At 35.2% G+C, this 18,064-nt stretch overlaps 2 protein-coding genes across 4 annotated transcripts; one reads left to right on the top strand and one right to left on the bottom strand.

Moving 5' to 3' along the window:
- Positions 1-1,330: 1,330 nt before the first annotated feature.
- Positions 1,331-9,410, top strand: LOC110030937 (sperm-associated antigen 1). Of its 2 annotated transcripts, XM_020733935.1 has the most exons (3): positions 1,331-1,906; positions 2,033-2,625; positions 9,050-9,410. In XM_020733935.1, the coding sequence occupies exons 1-3, from the start codon at positions 1,405-1,407 to the stop codon at positions 9,221-9,223; spliced, it is 1,269 nt and encodes a 422-aa protein (XP_020589594.1). In that variant the 5' UTR covers positions 1,331-1,404; the 3' UTR covers positions 9,224-9,410. The 2 variants fall into 2 exon arrangements, with proteins under 2 accessions (XP_020589594.1, XP_020589593.1); XM_020733934.1 differs by having other exon boundaries at positions 1,331-2,625.
- A 1,466-nt stretch (positions 9,411-10,876) lies between these two features.
- LOC110030911 (anaphase-promoting complex subunit 11) lies at positions 10,877-17,989 on the bottom strand. 2 transcript variants are annotated; one of them, XM_020733893.1, is made up of 3 exons: positions 17,712-17,989; positions 12,779-13,052; positions 10,877-11,239 (listed from the first exon to the last, which is right to left on the bottom strand). In XM_020733893.1, the coding sequence occupies exon 2, from the start codon at positions 13,042-13,044 to the stop codon at positions 12,790-12,792; it is 255 nt and encodes an 84-aa protein (XP_020589552.1). In that variant the 5' UTR covers positions 13,045-13,052; positions 17,712-17,989; the 3' UTR covers positions 10,877-11,239; positions 12,779-12,789. The 2 variants fall into 2 exon arrangements, with proteins under 2 accessions (XP_020589552.1, XP_020589551.1); XM_020733892.1 differs by lacking the exon at positions 10,877-11,239 and adding an exon at positions 11,634-11,856.
- Between the last annotated feature and the right edge of the window lie 75 nt (positions 17,990-18,064).

Below are 18,064 nucleotides of genomic sequence, written 5' to 3'. Positions count from 1 at the left end.
TTTGCTCTTATATCAAGGGTTTATCAACTCCATCACTCTCAGCAAAAAAGTTTCTATGTTGCCCATGCATTAGTATTTCATAAAACTGTTAATTTAATCTGTCAAAATGACACATTTGTGAATATATGATAATAAATAATAATAGAATTCATGTATTTCAAGAAGCGATGTAAATGAGTCGATTCAAGCTTGAGCTCCCTCGACTCGAGCTTGAACTTGATTAATTTTTTCGAGTTAAAGCTTCTGCTCGAGCAAAAGGTTACGAGTTTGAGCCGAGTTGTTTAATATAAAAAGAAAAAAAATACTAATTAAAAGTATTTTTATAAAAAAATGACAAATATAATGAATGTTTATGAGATGAATAACCAAAAATCACCTCATATAAGACACAAAATATTATTTTTAAAACATTTTTAATGCTTCAAATATAAATTCTTTAAATTTAATATATTTTTTTTAAACGAGCCGGGTCACGAGCTAATGAGTCCAGTCTGGGCTAGCTTGGGCTCGGCTTGTTAGCTCCTCGAGCTCTGTTCAACAGACTCGAATCGGCTTGTCTCACTTGCACCCTAATTTCAACTAAATTAATACAAACTTAAAGCCAAAATAAGTAGAGTTAGACATTTGGCAGAGAAGATAATTGTATGGATAAGAGCAAACACTCACCTACCTCTTTTTTCTGCAATTATTAAGAGATATTATACCGTTGGTCATTGAGAATCCATTATCTAATAATTTGTTCACATACTTGGCCATTAAGCATACACAAGAATCAAACTCCCTATTTTATAGGCTCAAGAGTATCTAATGCCCACTCATCTCATCGAATGCAGTAGTACGAGCGAAAGCCGACCAGCAAGACCAGAGCCGACTGAGCCACGAGGAGGAAAAAAAGAGAGTCAAATGATCTGATTTCGAACACTTTATTGAGAGACGAGATAATGAAACATCCAAACCAACCACCATAAAGAAACTAACTTGAGAAAAGACTCAATCTCTTAGCATCTACAATCATATCACGAACGCCTTGAAGTTTACCAATCTATTATCAAGTTCGACAGCCATATTAAATTAGTTGGTCGAGTTGCCAGCTGAACTTAAGCGACCGAACGACCCTAACACCCCAAAGTCAACTAAGCTCAGTCGACCGAGTCAATAATACCCTTACTACATTCTAAGTGTTAGTTAAAGCCAACCTTTCCAATAAAAATTTATGCACTTTGGGTGGCATTTTTCAAAATACACCCTAGGGGTTGGAAATGAAAATACATAGGATGTTGGTGGTATGTATGTAAATGCCCAGTACAAGTAACAAATCATTTCTTCGTCCCATTTGACTCTCGGCTGTTTCTCCACCCGTTCCGGTCTTACCAGTTCATCGTGTCTGGAGATCTCGCCGGCGTGATGAACTCATTCACCGGATCCGGATCGCAGCGAGCCGCCTCATCTTCCTCCTCTACCACCGTCTCCTTTGATTCGTACCAATTCGACTTCGGCATCGGCTCCGGCAGCTCCTCATCCTCTCGCCCACTCAAGGACCAAAAGCTAAACCCTAACGCCGTCCCATCGAATCCCCTATTTACATCCTCAAAGCCGTCCGCTCCATCATGGACTTCCTCGCCGGCGACGAGGCCCTCGTGGACTCACCAACCGGCAACCGCTTCCCGATCTGGCCTTCCAAATCCTGCTCCCTTGGTGGGTGACATATTTGGGCGAAGTTGGACCTCATCGGCAGCTTCCACCTCCAAGCTGGGAATTCAAGACAAGAATCCCAATCTCTTCGGCGATTTAGTTGGATCGGCACTGGGCCAGGGCCGCTCATCACAGAACGTTCCGATCAAGTCGGCTCCGCCAAAGAATTCATCCTTCTCTATGGCCGATCTGAAGAGCTCCATCCCCAAAACAAGTAGCCCTAACCCCAATTCAACTGGAAGCTACACCTTCTTCAATAAATCTCGCCCTGATATAGGGTCTTCGATGAAATCGGATCACGCTTCGAACTCTAAACCGGATTCCTTTGGTTCATTTACAGGCTTTGCATCGAAGCCCTCTTCCAGCGTGCCATTATCCGCAGCAAAATCCTCCGTAAGCGGTGGTGGTAAGGGTTCTTTTGGTTCTTTCCAGAATGTTCCGACGGCTCAAAAGCCCCAACAGAGCAGCGGTAGCAACGATTATTCTTTCGGGGGTTTCCAGAACGCTAGAACTGATGACTCTGGAGTGCCAAAAACGGCGGGAGATGGATCTGACCCGTTCAATGTGTTTTTCTCCCCATTGTCATCATCAACTACTCCAGTTGGAGTTTCGCTAGAAACTCAAACGATCCCTGAGATGCATGATTGGGATGTTGGTTTAGAAATCGGTGGCCATGACACTGCCGGCACAACTACAGAGCTTGAAGAGCTTCCTCCTCCACCGGTTGGGGTCACGGCGTCGGCTGCCAAGATGAAAGGTTTGGATATTTACAAACAGGGCCAGTTTGCCGATGCAATAAAATGGCTTTCTTGGGCGCTTGTGCTGTTGGAGAAATCTGGGAACCCGGCTTCTTCCAACGAGGTATTGACTTGCAGAGCTTCATGTTACAAAGAAGTTGGCGAATATAAGAAAGCCATTGCTGATTGCTCGAAGGTATTCGTTACTGCAAACACTTCTGCTTTGATCTTCTTATGATTTCATGTTGATCATCATCATTAGTCTTACCTCAAGTTTTTTTCTTCGTTTAATTTATTCGGCTTCTGCTTTATATTCCTTTCTAATCAATTTATTTGCATATCAAACATGTAAATCTTTATATTTATTTTTATGGCATCCTATATCTAAATCACATCAAAAATACCATTAACATCAACTTATGCGAAGTGAAATACAACTTGAATGAGAATGCCTTCCTAATAAATTATTGGAAGCTACTTATAAGCAGTGTATCTATAGAATATAATTGTTATTGAAGTATTACATGTCCCGCTTGAAGTCGCAGCGTGAAGGTTGGGGTCATAGTTTCCCTCCAAAGCGGCGCAGGTTTGAACGCACACTAACCCCTCTAATTGTAGTAGTTTTTACAGCTCAAATACCAAAAGAAAACGAAAAATTATGACATGGTTTGTTATATGGAGTTTCTACCTTTTGCTTAATTGGCTAGAGTATGTAAAATCTATGTCACTATAAAAGCATGATTGAAGGCTTTAGACTATAGTATTATTGTGTGTTGGAATGACTTTGAGCTAGCTGAGAGACTTGAAAGTGTGTAGGGTCTTTTTTCGTGACAAACAAAATGTTGTGAACCTACCTCGGAGTAATTATATCCTAGGAAGAAACTTGTGCCTAACTTGGCCAATGAATTCACGGGCTAGAGTAAAGCACAAAAGTAGCTCAATAGAGCTTCCTTCTATTGAAGAAATGAAGCGTAATGAAGATTACTAACCCTCGTCCTTGAGTCTGTTTCTTAAAAAAAAATTTATCATGATTCTTAAGTGTAGGACCTCACCTGAACCAAAATTTCCCTTGACTTAGGGCATTTTATTTCTCTAAGTAATCTGAGAGTGGAAATTTGTGACATTTTTTCCTCTGGATTAGTGCCAAATCATCTTTCTTCTAGTGATAGTAGACATCATGGTTGAGGCTTCAACCTTGAGATTGTTGTAGCAAAGATCCTAATCAGAGTATTAGACCATTGGTTTTGCATTGATAGCTTTGAGATATGTATTTGATTTTATGGATTTGAAAGTGTCTTCATGAATTTTATTGCAATTTGATGTCACAGAGTCCTAAGGATCATTGTTAATATATTTGTCATTGTATGATGATCAAAAAAGCATGAATCTTGGCATCCTTTATTGAACAATCAAGATATTTATATTCTGATAGGACATATTAGTTATCTCCCTATTTTTAGCCTTTTGTTCGAAAGATAAAGGAAAAAAATAATAATAAATCCCATTTTTCACTCTTAAATATCCATTTACAATTTTTTTTTTTTGAAATGATGGTAAAATTTTAGCTTGTTTGATTGCAACTATGCAAAAAATGTTAATCTGAATTTCCTTTTCAGATTGCGAATTGGAACCCCCAATCAACACAAATGCTTTCATAAAGTACTTTGTTAAATTTTGAGTTTATTACATGAAATTCTTGCACAAGCTTTGATGATATTGTGGTCAACTTAGAGTGATAAATAAGCTAGCCAATAAGCTGTTTTTAATATTTCAAGTTGTGCTGGAGTTTAATTTCAATTTAGAATTTTTGAATGATTTCAAGATGAGATGAACTTGTCTCTTTGGGCAAAAAATATCTGTTTCGAATAATGTTGATGACAATGTTCAAAGCTCACTCAATCATCACTCGAGTTCTAATAAACCCAACATTGTTATTAATCTGCTTTGACTCCAAGATAACTTATTCAAAATTAGTTTGATTAAAGTTGAAATCAACTTGATATATTTCACATTTTTTTTTCCCCAAGGATATTGATATTTGGCAGAGACCCAAATATCGATTTCTCATGTGCAATCCGGCCCCATGATGAGAGCCCGTGCCATGTGCCTATAATTCGACCCCCCATGCACCACGGTAGGGATCGAACCCTTGCCAGAGGGGACTTACAGTGACCCTGCCTACCAACTGGACAAGGAATACGACACAACTTGATATATTTCACATATATGCATATATATATATATATATATTATATATATATATTATGTCAAAAATAATAAAATTAATGAAGAGACAATTACATACATAGCACTTGAAACATTACTATATACAAAACTAGAACCATCTTTCATCTCTTTTTCAAATTTGAACTCAAATATCAAAATTCATGATAAAACCCTAAGCCATATATTTTATTTTTCTCATATTTCCAATGGGTTGATTATGGCACGCACAAATGCATCAGTTCAATTGTTCAAAAAAAATGACCTAAGTGCTAATTTTATAAATAGCAATGTTTCACGTGCCACGTATGTAATTATCCCAATCACACTTGAAACTCAACTTGAACTGATCAGTTTGAACTAGACTCAAACTTGGCTCAATTCAATTTGAATTTGAAATCTCAAATTACTAGTCTAGGTAGGTATGTTTGAATTCAACTTAAAAATGCTTACACGTATGCTTGGCTGTGGGCTCCAAACAAACACATCTACCACTATGAGATGGCTTCCGTGAGGACTTTGGCAAAACCTTAAAAAAATGCTCAAGCGCATGCTTCCACTATACTTGCGGCCAATGGCTCCCATCATATATGGTGTGTGCCTCCACCCATCCATCATAATGGCGGGCACCAAGGCGAAGTGAGCATCAATCTGTATTATAGGTATGTACTCCAGAGATTGATGTGCTTGTTAACTATTAATCAATGTTTAAGTTAACTTGCAAGACACCAGGGCACTCTTCCTTTGACCAGGCGATCAATCCCCTCAAATGCCTTCATTGTATACACAAGCCAATCTTTGTCCTTCAAGAGGCCAATCCTTCAGGAGAATTCTACTGTTCCTTCAGGAGAATTCTACTGTTCTAAATTTTAGCAAAGCGCCAAGCACATCTCTTGACTTGGTGGGACTGATCAGATCTGTTATTCCCACTAGAGCTTGCATAAGCAGCATGGAAGGTTATGGAGTACTCGTTCTTATGTTCTTACACAATCAAAGAGTTGTAAGGGAAATTGCAAGCATTGCTCTTCTCAACCCAATAGTCGATGAGATTAACAACTAAATTATTTCATTTCTGAGTCCAGTCTCCACTGAGTTTACCAGCACATTGTTGGCCTATTGCTAACTTTTTACCTAGATATAGAAATAACGAGAATGAGTATAACTACGTGAAAATGCCTAAAACATTGAAGGAAGACGAGAATGAGTATAACTAAGTGAAAATGCCTAAAACATTGAAGGAAGTGTGACGAAGGATTAGCTTTAATATGTAACAACCAAAGGTTAATCAAATAAAGAAGCTTGATTGCATACAAATATTTAATCTGCAATCTTTCACACAACACATGATCCTTTTGGTCATAAACATCACTTATTTAGTAAGCTCAATCAATATTATGTGTAGTATTGTTGTAGCACTACCTCAATTAGATCCATTCAGTATTAGGGCCACATCGGTTGCACAATGTCTAAGCAATAATGAGATGGGATTCAAGAAGTAATAAACAATTCAGCACTGGTAATGAGCTAGGATTCCCCATCTGGTGATAGACATGAAGGGTTGAAAATGGCATACTAGCTCTTATGTGGCTTCATTCTGGACATTAGATTGCCTCTTACATGTTGAATGGAACATGAACTTCTTTCTCTTGGAAGTCTACTTTAACAAAGTCAGGAATGATCACCCACAAATTCCGGGACAGACATGTGCATCTCTTCTGAATGATTTAAGCATCATTATCCACTTCTAATTTCTTGGGAACATGGCACTCTTTTATTGATTTAAATTCTCCCACTATTGGATGCCGTGTTAGGAAAGTCAAACCTCGAGAAATAATTTATGTTTGAGCTATTAAGAAATCCCACTCTACTCAGCGGGGAGCACAACAAAATACTCTTCACTCTAAAAGCGCCAAGGATCCCTTTCGTGGTGAACTTATCACACCAGCATCTTGGCTAGTCTAAGTGCACCGCAAGACAATGGCTCTAGTCCTCACCGTGCATATGTTCTTTATTCGGCATATGATTGTAGCATTCTTCAACAGTACATATCAAGTTCTCGGCCTAGATCCTATGTGCATCTTTTGTTCAACTTTAGGGCAACAATACCGATCTCGTACACCAAGGCAACAATACCAATCTCCTACACCAAGCTCCTAGCCATTCTTTATAAAGTGGCAAGATGACCATGGTGATATTAACATTTAGCTGGATCTCAGTCCAAACCCTCTTCATGCATCTTTCTTTCAGTGTGAACCAATTGTGGTGATCCTGGACATTGGTGAGATATGAACCCAAACCCTTGATCCATCATTTGATGTCTAGAGAATGATGGTGATCCATAACAATGAATGCCAAATTCATGGCTTAATTCATGTCAAGGCAATGATAGTCACTTTGAATTCTAGAAGTCGAGCTCTCAGTAAGCCCCATCCTGGCATTGCTCATTGAATGTAGAGGAGGCAATGGTGATCTTGAACGTTGCATTTTCCGCCCATATGTCGTGGTTTAGGATTATGCTTATATGACCACAATTTTAGTTGGGATTGAACCAAATTTTCGACTCAGGTCTGCAGCCTAGGCTAATCTTTCAAGGCTTATAAATTCAGTCAACGTTAATGTGAAGAGTTCTGTGAGTTGTAGCATGGTGCAATACCTCGGTGACAGCAACTTCGATCAACATTGCCGAAAGGAAAATATTTTGGATCAGATCTTAGGCTAATGCTTTAACATCATAACTTCTATTCATATTAAGTGTGGAGCGCACTTGTGGTCATGGTCTAGGTCAATGCCTTAACAATACTAGTCCAATAAAAATCTATCAAAAGTTTTTGTTTAAGGCTGTGATTTTAGTTAATGCCTCAACAATCTCTATTTTTAGTTAGCCGCAATTTTTATTCTGTGATGCCTGGATACCGATTGGTGTTGTGTAGTCTTCTTATAATCGATGTATATGATTTTGTTAATAATTCTGATTATCTTTTAGAATTGTAAATCATATGCTTGCTTAATGATTTTATTTTGGAAGAGGTAAAAGATGAATCTGTTGAGGATTGGTTAATTGAGATTTGCTGATACGTAGTGCAGTCGTGCAGATGCATACATATTCATTCATGTCCATGGAGATCTAACTTTCATACGATACAGTTTGCCTTGTTGAGGTTTAGGCCATAACATTGCTTAGAGGGAAGAATTGAAATTCACAAGATGCACAAAGATAAGGAGGCCGGCAATTTCTCTTAGGGACATTTACATAATAACACACAATTATTTTATTTTTGCATATCTAACACCTAAAATTTTATATTTAAATGCATAACACTCAAATCTTTAAGATTGCGTCAATAATACCACAATTACCTGCTTTTTAAAAGTGAAATTACATATTTTCAAGCACAAGCTTATGACACCAAAGTGTTTATGCATGTAAATATGAAAGTTTAGGTGTTAAATATGTAAATACATAAGAATTGTGTGGCATATATGTAAATATCCTTTTATCTTAATCAACAACATCATAAAATGAAACTGAATACAATTTTGAAGATACTATTATGGGCTCAGAAGTCGTTAGCTTGAATGTGTTTTGTATTAAGGGTGAGGAGAGACCGCATTGTCAACATTTAGGAGGATTTGGGGTGGGGATTTACATACATACCACACAAACCTTATGTATTTACATATCTAACATCTAAGCGTTCATATTTTACATTTATAACACTTTGTTGTCATAAATCTATGCTCGAAAAGGTGCATTCCATTTTTAAAAAGTAAGCTATTGTGGTATTTTTATGTGATGTTAAATACTTGGATGCTTTGTATGTAAATATGGAAGTTTATGTGTTAGATATGTAAAAATACATAAGAATGTGGTATGCATGTAAATGCCCCCTTTCTTTGGCATGGCAAGCTGTCTGACGAGAATTCACATCTTAAAGAATGGAGTTGTGTTGCTGAGGGTTGCAATAGGATGAAACTGAGATTGATGACTCTAATAGAAACCTGCCACCTAGCACTCTCCTTAGATAACTCCAATACATCTTAATGAGGAGATTGAATTCTCTTAAGGCTATAATTGTCATAAAGGTGATTATTTTTGGGGTGATAAAATTAAATGGTATTATTGCGATATTTTCGTGCATGTAAAAATTGAAGTTTAGGTGTTAGATTTGTAAATACATAGGAATCGAGTAGTATGCATGTATGTATGTAAATCTTGCTTTTGAGATAAATCAAGCCCCCATGTGCTTCTTAGGGGTATATATTAACCATGTAGCTCTTCAATTCTTATGTTTCATTGTTCTTTTTGCAACAGAAACCCATAAGTTACTGAATTTCATTTTTATTTCCTCCAATCTCCTTCAACCCTAAACCAAAAAGAAAACCAACATGCATTGCAGGTGCTGGATCACGATAAAACCAACGTCTCTGTGCTTCTGCAACGTGCTCTCCTTTATGAGAGCTCTGAGAAGTACAGGCTTGGTGCTGCTGATTTGAGGGCAGTTCTTAAGATCGATCCTGGTAATAGACTCGCGAAGAGTACCATACACCGACTGACTCAGTTTGCTGACTGATTGAAAGATTTATCTAAGAAGTTTTACATACATACCACTCAATTCCTATGTATTTACATATCTAACACCTAAACTTGAAATTTTGCATACATTCTACCTTAACTATGCATGAGAAGGGATATTTTACGATTTAAAAAGTTATAATGGCAATATTTTTTATGTGATATGAAATTTTGGATGGTATAAATGTAAAATGTAAAAGTTCAGGTGCTAGTTATGTAAATACATAAGAATTGAATGGTATGTGTGTAAATGCCCCTTTTATTTGTTTTCCTGCTTCTAGTTTTGGTATAAAGTTTCATATATAATTGAAAAACTAGCCGTTGAGCTTTCCTTATACCTTCAATTTATTTATTTTTTTAAGGTTTGTTTAGGAACTATATTGTTATTTATTTGCTGCATTTATATTTCATTTATATTATGTATCAGAATTATTGTATTGGATATTCAGGATTTGTATGAATTTCTATTATTGGTTGGTTGCCACCTGTTCATTTATCATTTACATGCATGCCACATATCATGCATGCCACATATTTTTTTTTTTTTTACAATTATTACTAATTATTTCAAGAAAAAAGGTTTAGCTATTAAAATTTTTTAATGATGATTATTTTAATAGCTGTTTATTATACTAATCTTAAAGTATTAAATTTAATTACTTTGAAAATATTCCTAATTATGATTTAATTAGGATGCCATGACCCAATTATTTTAATTTTAGATGTTTATGGACTTAGTTTTAAACCCACATGGATGTTCTCATTTTATTTTCACACGACATCATAATAAAAAGTAGATAATTACATTGGACTTTGAATTACATAAATTTATATAACATTGATTTGTAATTACAATAATTTATATGTATGCTCTTATGATTGAACGCCATAGTTATCATCTTAAGGTATTCATGAATCCATCTAAGCCTTAAGTTACCACAATTTTTTACATTAACTATGCTCTATAGTCTCATACACTAGAACTTAATCAAACTAATTAGTCTTACGTAGGAGCGTAAAGGAGTCGACTCGAGTTTGAGTTTGTCAAAAAATAGGCCATGTTTGCAGTACTAACAACATGCTAATGAACAGGCTCGCTAATTCGAATGAAATTGTCATGAAAGCTCGCTAGAGAAGTTATCTAAGTGAGATTGAGGGCGAAAGTGAAGGAGAGGCTGAGCCCCAAATAATCGAGTTGACTCATGAGCTAACGAGCTCGAGCTCGTTTAATAAACAAGCTTTGAGTTTGAGCTCTAACTTGAGCTTAAGTTAATAAAGGATGTTTTTCAAAAAAAAATTTATTTGCAATCATTTTGATTCTTAAAAAAAATATATTATGATTATATTCATTGTCAAAGTTCAGAAGCAGCAGAATTTCATTTTAAAATTTTCAATTTATCATTTTTTTATGGCAACTTTTTTTTTTTTTTTTCAAATTGTTCTAAAATGAATAAAACCAAACCCATTCATTTATTTTACATTTTCAGCCATTCACCAGCTTTAGATGTTCTTAAAATAAATATTAAATTTATAGTATAATTAATATCATTAAAAATATTTACAACTAGGGTTGTATAAAAAAAACTCATTCGCGAACAACTCCTATTCAAATTGTTCATTAACAGCTCATTGTCACGCTCCGCCATATTCGAGAAATCATTTTGAGGCAAACATGAACAATAATATGCAAATCAAGCAAACGCGAGTACACAGTTCATAAGCAATTTCGAACACATATCAAATTTTGAACAAGCCAAACATGGGCCAAACCTGCGCTCGCTCAATCTCAGGCTCATTTACAACCCAATTTACAATTTCAATTCTTTCAAGTTTGTCGTAGCAGATAGCTTCGAGCTTGCACATTTGCCATACACAGCCCTAATGCACGCATTGCTTGCATGTTTATTGTTACCATTACCCAAATACTTTTGCCATTCACGGCTTAATAAATAGCTCATATTCAATTCATTCATCAAGTCAAACACAAATCTTTCGAGTCTGACTAATAAACGACCTGAACATGAAAAAAACTTAATTTGTTACAATTTATACGAAAGTTTTTATTATTCAAACGAACAAGCACATAGCGATTAATGCACATCAATATGAACAGGCAAATTTGAACATGAGCTTAATTCAAACAAATAAGGTTTTGAATAAGCCAAATATGAATATACACCGTGAGCTGCTCAAATAGGTCCATTTACAACCCTAAATATCAACATCAATGATTTATGGCGCCATGCACATATTAGGTACCATTATAACCATATAAATATCAATGTAGCATCCAAATATTCTAAAGAAGAAAAAAAATGGAAGATTTGCATGTATACCACCCAATTCTCCTGCATTTACATATGTAATACCTACACTTCAATTTTTACATATATGTCATCTTACCTATGCATAACAAGGTGTATTTCACCTTTTAAAAGTTCAAATATTGATACTTTTATGTGACATGAAAGTTTGAATGGTATAGCTTATGTGTTACATATGTAAATACATAGGAATTGGGTGATATGTATGTAAATGCCCCTAATAAAATAAGTAATGACTCACTTCTTCTTACTTTATAACTTCCCTTGCTCCTGAATGACTAATATTTCTAATTAGAATCCATCCAACCTGCATAGAAGGATAATTACATACAGACCATCCAAAACATTGATATTTGCAGATTAAACATCGAGGTTATTGTTTTAAACTACCGAACTTGATATATTTATGCGTGCCACAACCAAATTATTGAAAATTTGATAAAAATGAAAAATATAGGTTTGGGCTTTACCATGAATTTTGATGTTTGAGTGGGAATTTGAAAAATGGATGAGAGGAATTTGTAAATAGCAAAGTTTTGGGTGGTTTGTATATAATTGCCCCAAAATAAAACATGATACTGATATAAAAGTACAGAATGCTCTATCAAATTTAATTAGTACACCTGCAGCACACTCCTTTAACAACATATGGGCATTTACATAAATACCTCACAATTCTTATATAATTACATATCCGACACCCAAACTTTAGTATTTACATGCATAGCACTCAAATCATTAATAACACAACAAAAATACGATCGCCTACTTTTTAAAACTGAAATGCACCTCAAGCATACATTTATCACATCAGAGTGTTATAAATATAAATATGAAAGTTAGGCGTCATATATGTAAATACATAAAAATTGTGTGGTATGTATGTAAATTTCTCAAAAATATGAGCTTGAATTTCATACTGTGTAAGTGTGTATTTTGCTCATTTGAACACTTCAAGCATCAAAAGCTCTTAACGTCTTCAAAATAACAATAATAAGGGGCATTTACATACATACCTCCTCACAATGCATATGTATTTACATATCAAAAACCTGAACTTTCATATTTAGATATTTAACCTTTTAATCTAAATATCACATCATAAATACCATTTTCAAGCATATGTTCATGACATCAAAGGGTTACAAATGCAAACATCAAACTTTAGGTGTTAGATATGCAAATACAAAAGAATTGTAAATTACCCGAATGATAAAAACAAAGCTAACCTCAACATTGCTTAGGCTTTGAATTGCCACTCTCGGCGGCACATCGGACAGTGAGGCTGTGTTGTTTGTGAGTTCACCCATTTCAGTATGCAGTGAAGGTGGAAAGCATGGTTGCAGGCTCCCCAAATCAGTGGGCAGTCGTCGCCGGGAAACTTACAATCGGGACAGCAGCCATCGAATGCCATTCTGCATATTCCGCAGGTCTCATCCTGAGCGTCCCATGTCCACGAAGCCACCGCGTGCCATTTTAATATTTTGACTTTCATGTTGATTCCTGTAAAATATTTGCCAATTTTATTAAAGTCTAAAAGATAGTCTTATAGACATACTATCATCTTGTACTGTTTTGAAGGGATATTTACATACATGCCATCCAATTCTTATGGATTTACATATCTAACACCTAAACTTTACTTGTTACATCATAACATCCAAAGGTTTCATATCACATAAAAAATACCACTAGTTTAACTTCTAAAATGGGAAATACACCTTTTCAGCAAAGATAAAATGGCATGTTTGTAAAAATTGAAAATTAGGTGTTAGACATGTAAATAGATAAGAATTGAGCAGTATGCATGTAAATCTTCCTATTATGAATTGATGTTCATTGGATTTTTTTTTTTTTTTTTGATTGTGGAATTTGTTCATATAGAAGAGGAACAACAACCATACACTGAGCAGATAAGGTGTTGAGAATCATATAAGATTGGGGGAGAAAGAAGGAATGGAGAATCAAACTCTACAATATGAAAAATGCCAACAAGCTTCATAAAATGAATTATATGTAAATTTTGGCAAAGTAAAATTGTTTCTTCAAGAAAGAAAAAAGGACATTTACATACATACCACCTAATTTCTATGCATTTACATATCTAACACCTACAATTTACTTTTTACATTGATACCATCCAAAACTTTCAAATCACATCAAATATACGACTATTTTAAATGTTAAAAAAGCGAAATACACCTTTTCATGTAGAGGTAAGGTAGCACACATGTAAAAATTGAAGTTTAACAGTTAGATATGTAATTGAGTGTTATGCATGTAAATTTTTCAGAAGAAATTGTATATGGACACGGTACAAAAGATTTTATTTTTCTATATAGCATCTGATTCAAAAAACTAGAAGAAATTTAGATAATGGAGCCACGTTCTTCAAAAATGAAACCAAAAAAAAAAAAAAAAAAAAAAAAAAAATCATTATAAAATCCTAAATGTCAAACCCAAACGAAAGAATAGTTTTCATGGAACATCGACAATTCAAACCCACTATTAATTCAAACTAATCAAGATTATGAAACATAGAGAGCTTGGTGCTTAAAAGCAATAAAAAAATAAATCATTTTGTATGCACTTATAAAGCTTACCTATTTCTCAATTTGAAAAATGGAAGTTGAACCCTCTAAACTTGAATTCATTAATGACGGCTATCATCATGCTCATGTGATTGAAAATATAGCATGCATGCAAACATAATTTAAGTCAGTAGCTTCCTCACAATAATCAACCTACAAACTCTAGGCCTCCTCTTCACAACGACATACCAAATTCTACTTAGGGATCATTCATCCAAAGCAGAGCAATCTACAAGGGATTCTACCATCTTAAAGCCACGTACAACTCTCGCTATGTTTTATTAGTGCCGCTAACAAGGTCCGAAACAACATAAGCTTGGACTTTTCCCTATTGATGGTCCTCATGAAGATGTAGAGGACAATGAGCGCGTCTTTAGAGATGGTGACCTTGATTATGCATGTCAACTACATGTCATTCATTGCACTCTAACAACTCTATTTGTTGTGGTGCAGTGGACAAAGACATAATAAACATTAATTCAAAGTCATTTTAGTAGTAGTACTAGCTCTAGTGACAGAATTAAAGAACTAAAACTGAATACATGGAATGTAATTACAGTAGTAGTAGCTCTAGTGACAGAAGTGTGACTTTGGGTAATCAAATTATTAAAAGGTGTGAACGATTTAGATATCTTGGATCCGTTGTTCAAAGCGATGGTGTATAAGATATAAATGGGGATGTTAATAGTAGAATTCAAGTTGTTTGGTTGAAGTGGAGGAATGCTTCGGGCCTTTTGTGTGATAGAAAAGTACCACTTAGACTGAAAGGAAAATTTTATAAGACTGTGGTGAGTCCTGCAATATTTTATGGCGCTGAATGTTGGCCTTTAAAAGAAAAGCATAATAATAAGTTAAGTGTTGTCGAGATGAGAATGATTAGGTGGATGAGTGGTTTTACACATAGAAACAAAATGCGAAATGAATATATCTGTGATAGGGTTGTATTGTACTTATTCTTCTTCGTATTATTAATTATTATTAATGTTATCTTTTAAAAAAATATTAAATTTATAAAAAAGATAACATTTTGAAAGAAGAAGGCTAAGGAAAAAAAAAAAAAAGTGAAAATCCCTCTAGTTCTCATCCTCGAGAGCAAAGAAGATTTCAAGTGTGCATCGAAATATCATCAAGTTTGAGAGATATGCACAAGATCCTTTGAAAGCAATAAATAATCTATCCAACAAACAAAATGGATTGTAAGATTATATGATATTTTATTTTAAAGTTTGATTTACTATATTATTTAATTGAACAATAGCAAAATTTGCATTTTGCTAGTATTATGAAAAATTTTGTATTTTGAATTTGTGATTTTGAATTGTGAGAGTTTCTCCACCCATAGTTTGAGAAATAAATTTTTGTTTGAATGGCGAAATCCTAGTCCATATGTTTGGCTAGACGTGGATGTATGCAGGGAGTCAAACCATATAAAAATTTTCTAGTCTATTTTACTTTTTATGTATTTTCATTTTATAAATTTTTATCATGTCACAACTCATTGATTTAATGTTTTTAAAATAAAATTAGCAATCTTATTTTTAATAAGATTAAAATTTTAGCACGCCAATTCAGCTCCCTCTACAAGTGTCAAAACTGTCATAAATAAGATTATCATTAAATATGAATTTCAGCCCCAAATTGGCTATCACCAAATTAAGATTCATGCTAATGACGAATGAAAAATCACATTCATGTAATGCCAATTGGACAATCCAACACAGCTTGCACTTTTATAAGGGCCATAAACCAATTGTTGAGACCCTTCCTTGACAATATTTTTAAAAGCGTATTTGATGACAATCTAATTTGCATTTCTAGCAAGCTAGGTCAACACACCCATCCGCATCTACTTTTACAGACTTGATCCTCCAATTATTAAATCAACCTAAAGAGTGTACTTTATGCCGCCAAAGATGATCTTCCTTCACTTCATCATCTCTACTGAACATGCATCATTCAAGGGTTTTAAAGTTAAGGCTATCCTTAATTGGATTCCTCCTTTGTGTCATCATAAACATCTGCAACAGAAAAGAGGACCCCTAAACTCCTCCAAATAAGTGCAATCATTTATATATTTAATTATTAATTAATGTGAATGTCTCCTCTTATGTATATTGAGGCTTTAGATATTCATTTATATTTTTCAATATTTAAAATTTATCTTTTGATGTTTACTAACATGTATGTTATTAATGTTATTAAATTCTTTTAAATTTGTCAAAGAATTTCTCATGATTTATCAGGGGCAACTTATAAGTGCGGGCTGCGTTTTGAAAACGCTTCCCGCCCAGTTGTTTTGTATGTTTGGAGAGATTAATCGGAAACGACATATTAATTTCTTTAATACATGTGGTCGCATGGTCCCAATTGTTTTGTCTGTTGGGAGAGATTAATCGAAAATGACATATTAATTTCTTTAATAAATGTGGCCGCGGGATCGACCCTGCGGCCCGCGTTCGTTCCGTAACTTTTAGTCTGCTGCCCTCTCCTATCTCTCGTCCCCATTGCCCTCGTCACTCTTGCCACCTTTGCCCGAAAGTCATCGTGGTCGAAGCACTTTAGCCGCCACTCCTCGTCAATGAACGTCTCGCCGCCTCCTCTCCTCCGTGTCAAAGCTTCCTACCCGCGACGTCATTTTTTTTTGCGTAGCTGTCTGACCCTCCTCTCCTCTCGGCGAAACGTGATCTCCCTTTCTCACTGGCGACATTCCGTCGGCTTTCTTCTCCACCATCGTCAAGCTCTCACCGAACCTAGCTTCCTCTCACTTGAGTTTATAAATCATTTGAAGAGAGTTCACTATGTTTGCACTATTCAAAATCAATTTTTATTTCTAACTACATCCAAGCCAAATGATAAAAACTTAACTTTTCTTTCAGAACATGATTAAAGAACTTAAGTAACCAAATGAACCTTTATGCTGCTTCACATTTTGGGGAAGTTCTACTAGGCATCTGTTTGAAAATTTTTTAAGAATGATGAATTAAGAAATCAAAGAAATGTTATCAGAGACATTGATGAAATACAATAAAAACCATTGCGCTAATTTTTTGTTGGAGGATCCTTATAAGATCATCCTTGATTTTAGTTTGCACAACATAAATTATAGATGTTCACTCTTAAGCGATGTGTATATTTTTTTTATACTGTTATATAGTGATTTTTGCTTATAATATGTCAAATATATAATTATTACAGTTTTGTTGCAAATAACACTATTATACAAGAGCAAAATGATTATTTATCTAGAAACAGCTGCAAATCAGCTGTTTTACAGCTGCAAATCAGTTATTTTCCAAACGCACAAATCAAACCACCAGCAAGCTTATCCATATCAGATGCTTATCTGGATAAGTTAGATAAGCTGCAGCTCCCCCAAACAAACCCTTAATCACTTCATGATTTAATAAATTGGGATATATAAGAATTTACTAAATCCTATCTAAACTAAATGCTACTTGCAACCAAACAACCACTGATTTTGCCATTACAGAGGCACATGGAGCAAAAGCCGAGTGCAATATCGAACTCAGTGGCCCGGAACAGGAGAAGAGGTGTTGAGGCAAATTAGTACCTGTCTAAGGCCCAAGTGCGGCTGGATGACTGAATCTGAGGAATGTTATCAGCTCCGGCCAGCCAAAATCGAGAGGAGAGAACGGAATCGCTAGATGCGTCAGCGAGGGAATGGCTGATTTCACGGAGAAGAGGGTGACGATGGCAAAAACCAGGCGCGGCGAGCTGTTGTGGGAGGAGGGAGTCGCCGCAGCAGGGCAGCTAGGTTACTGAAGCGCGATTGGGTTATAGATTGGGGATTTGTTAGTTGCAAGGGTTTGATTTTTAGGTTGATATCTGAACTTTATTACGGGGAATTTTTACATACATGTCATATATAAATATATATATATATATATATATATGTGTGTGTGT

The sequence above is a fragment of the Phalaenopsis equestris genome, unplaced genomic scaffold, assembly GCF_001263595.1.
Source record: "Phalaenopsis equestris unplaced genomic scaffold, ASM126359v1 Scaffold000761, whole genome shotgun sequence".
Taxonomy (NCBI): domain Eukaryota; kingdom Viridiplantae; phylum Streptophyta; class Magnoliopsida; order Asparagales; family Orchidaceae; genus Phalaenopsis; species Phalaenopsis equestris.
This window is presented reverse-complemented; position numbering and strand designations above follow the sequence as displayed.

Excerpts from the sequence above, each read along its gene's own strand:
- LOC110030937 (XM_020733934.1), top strand. The coding sequence starts at position 1,405 with ATGAACTCATTCACCGGATCCGGATCGCAGCGAGCCGCCTCATCTTCC. Across the intron at positions 2,626-9,049 it reads CCATTGCTGATTGCTCGAAG|GTGCTGGATCACGATAAAAC; the intron begins GTATTCGTTACT and ends CATGCATTGCAG.
- LOC110030911 (XM_020733893.1), bottom strand. The coding sequence starts at position 13,044 with ATGAAAGTCAAAATATTAAAATGGCACGCGGTGGCTTCGTGGACATGG.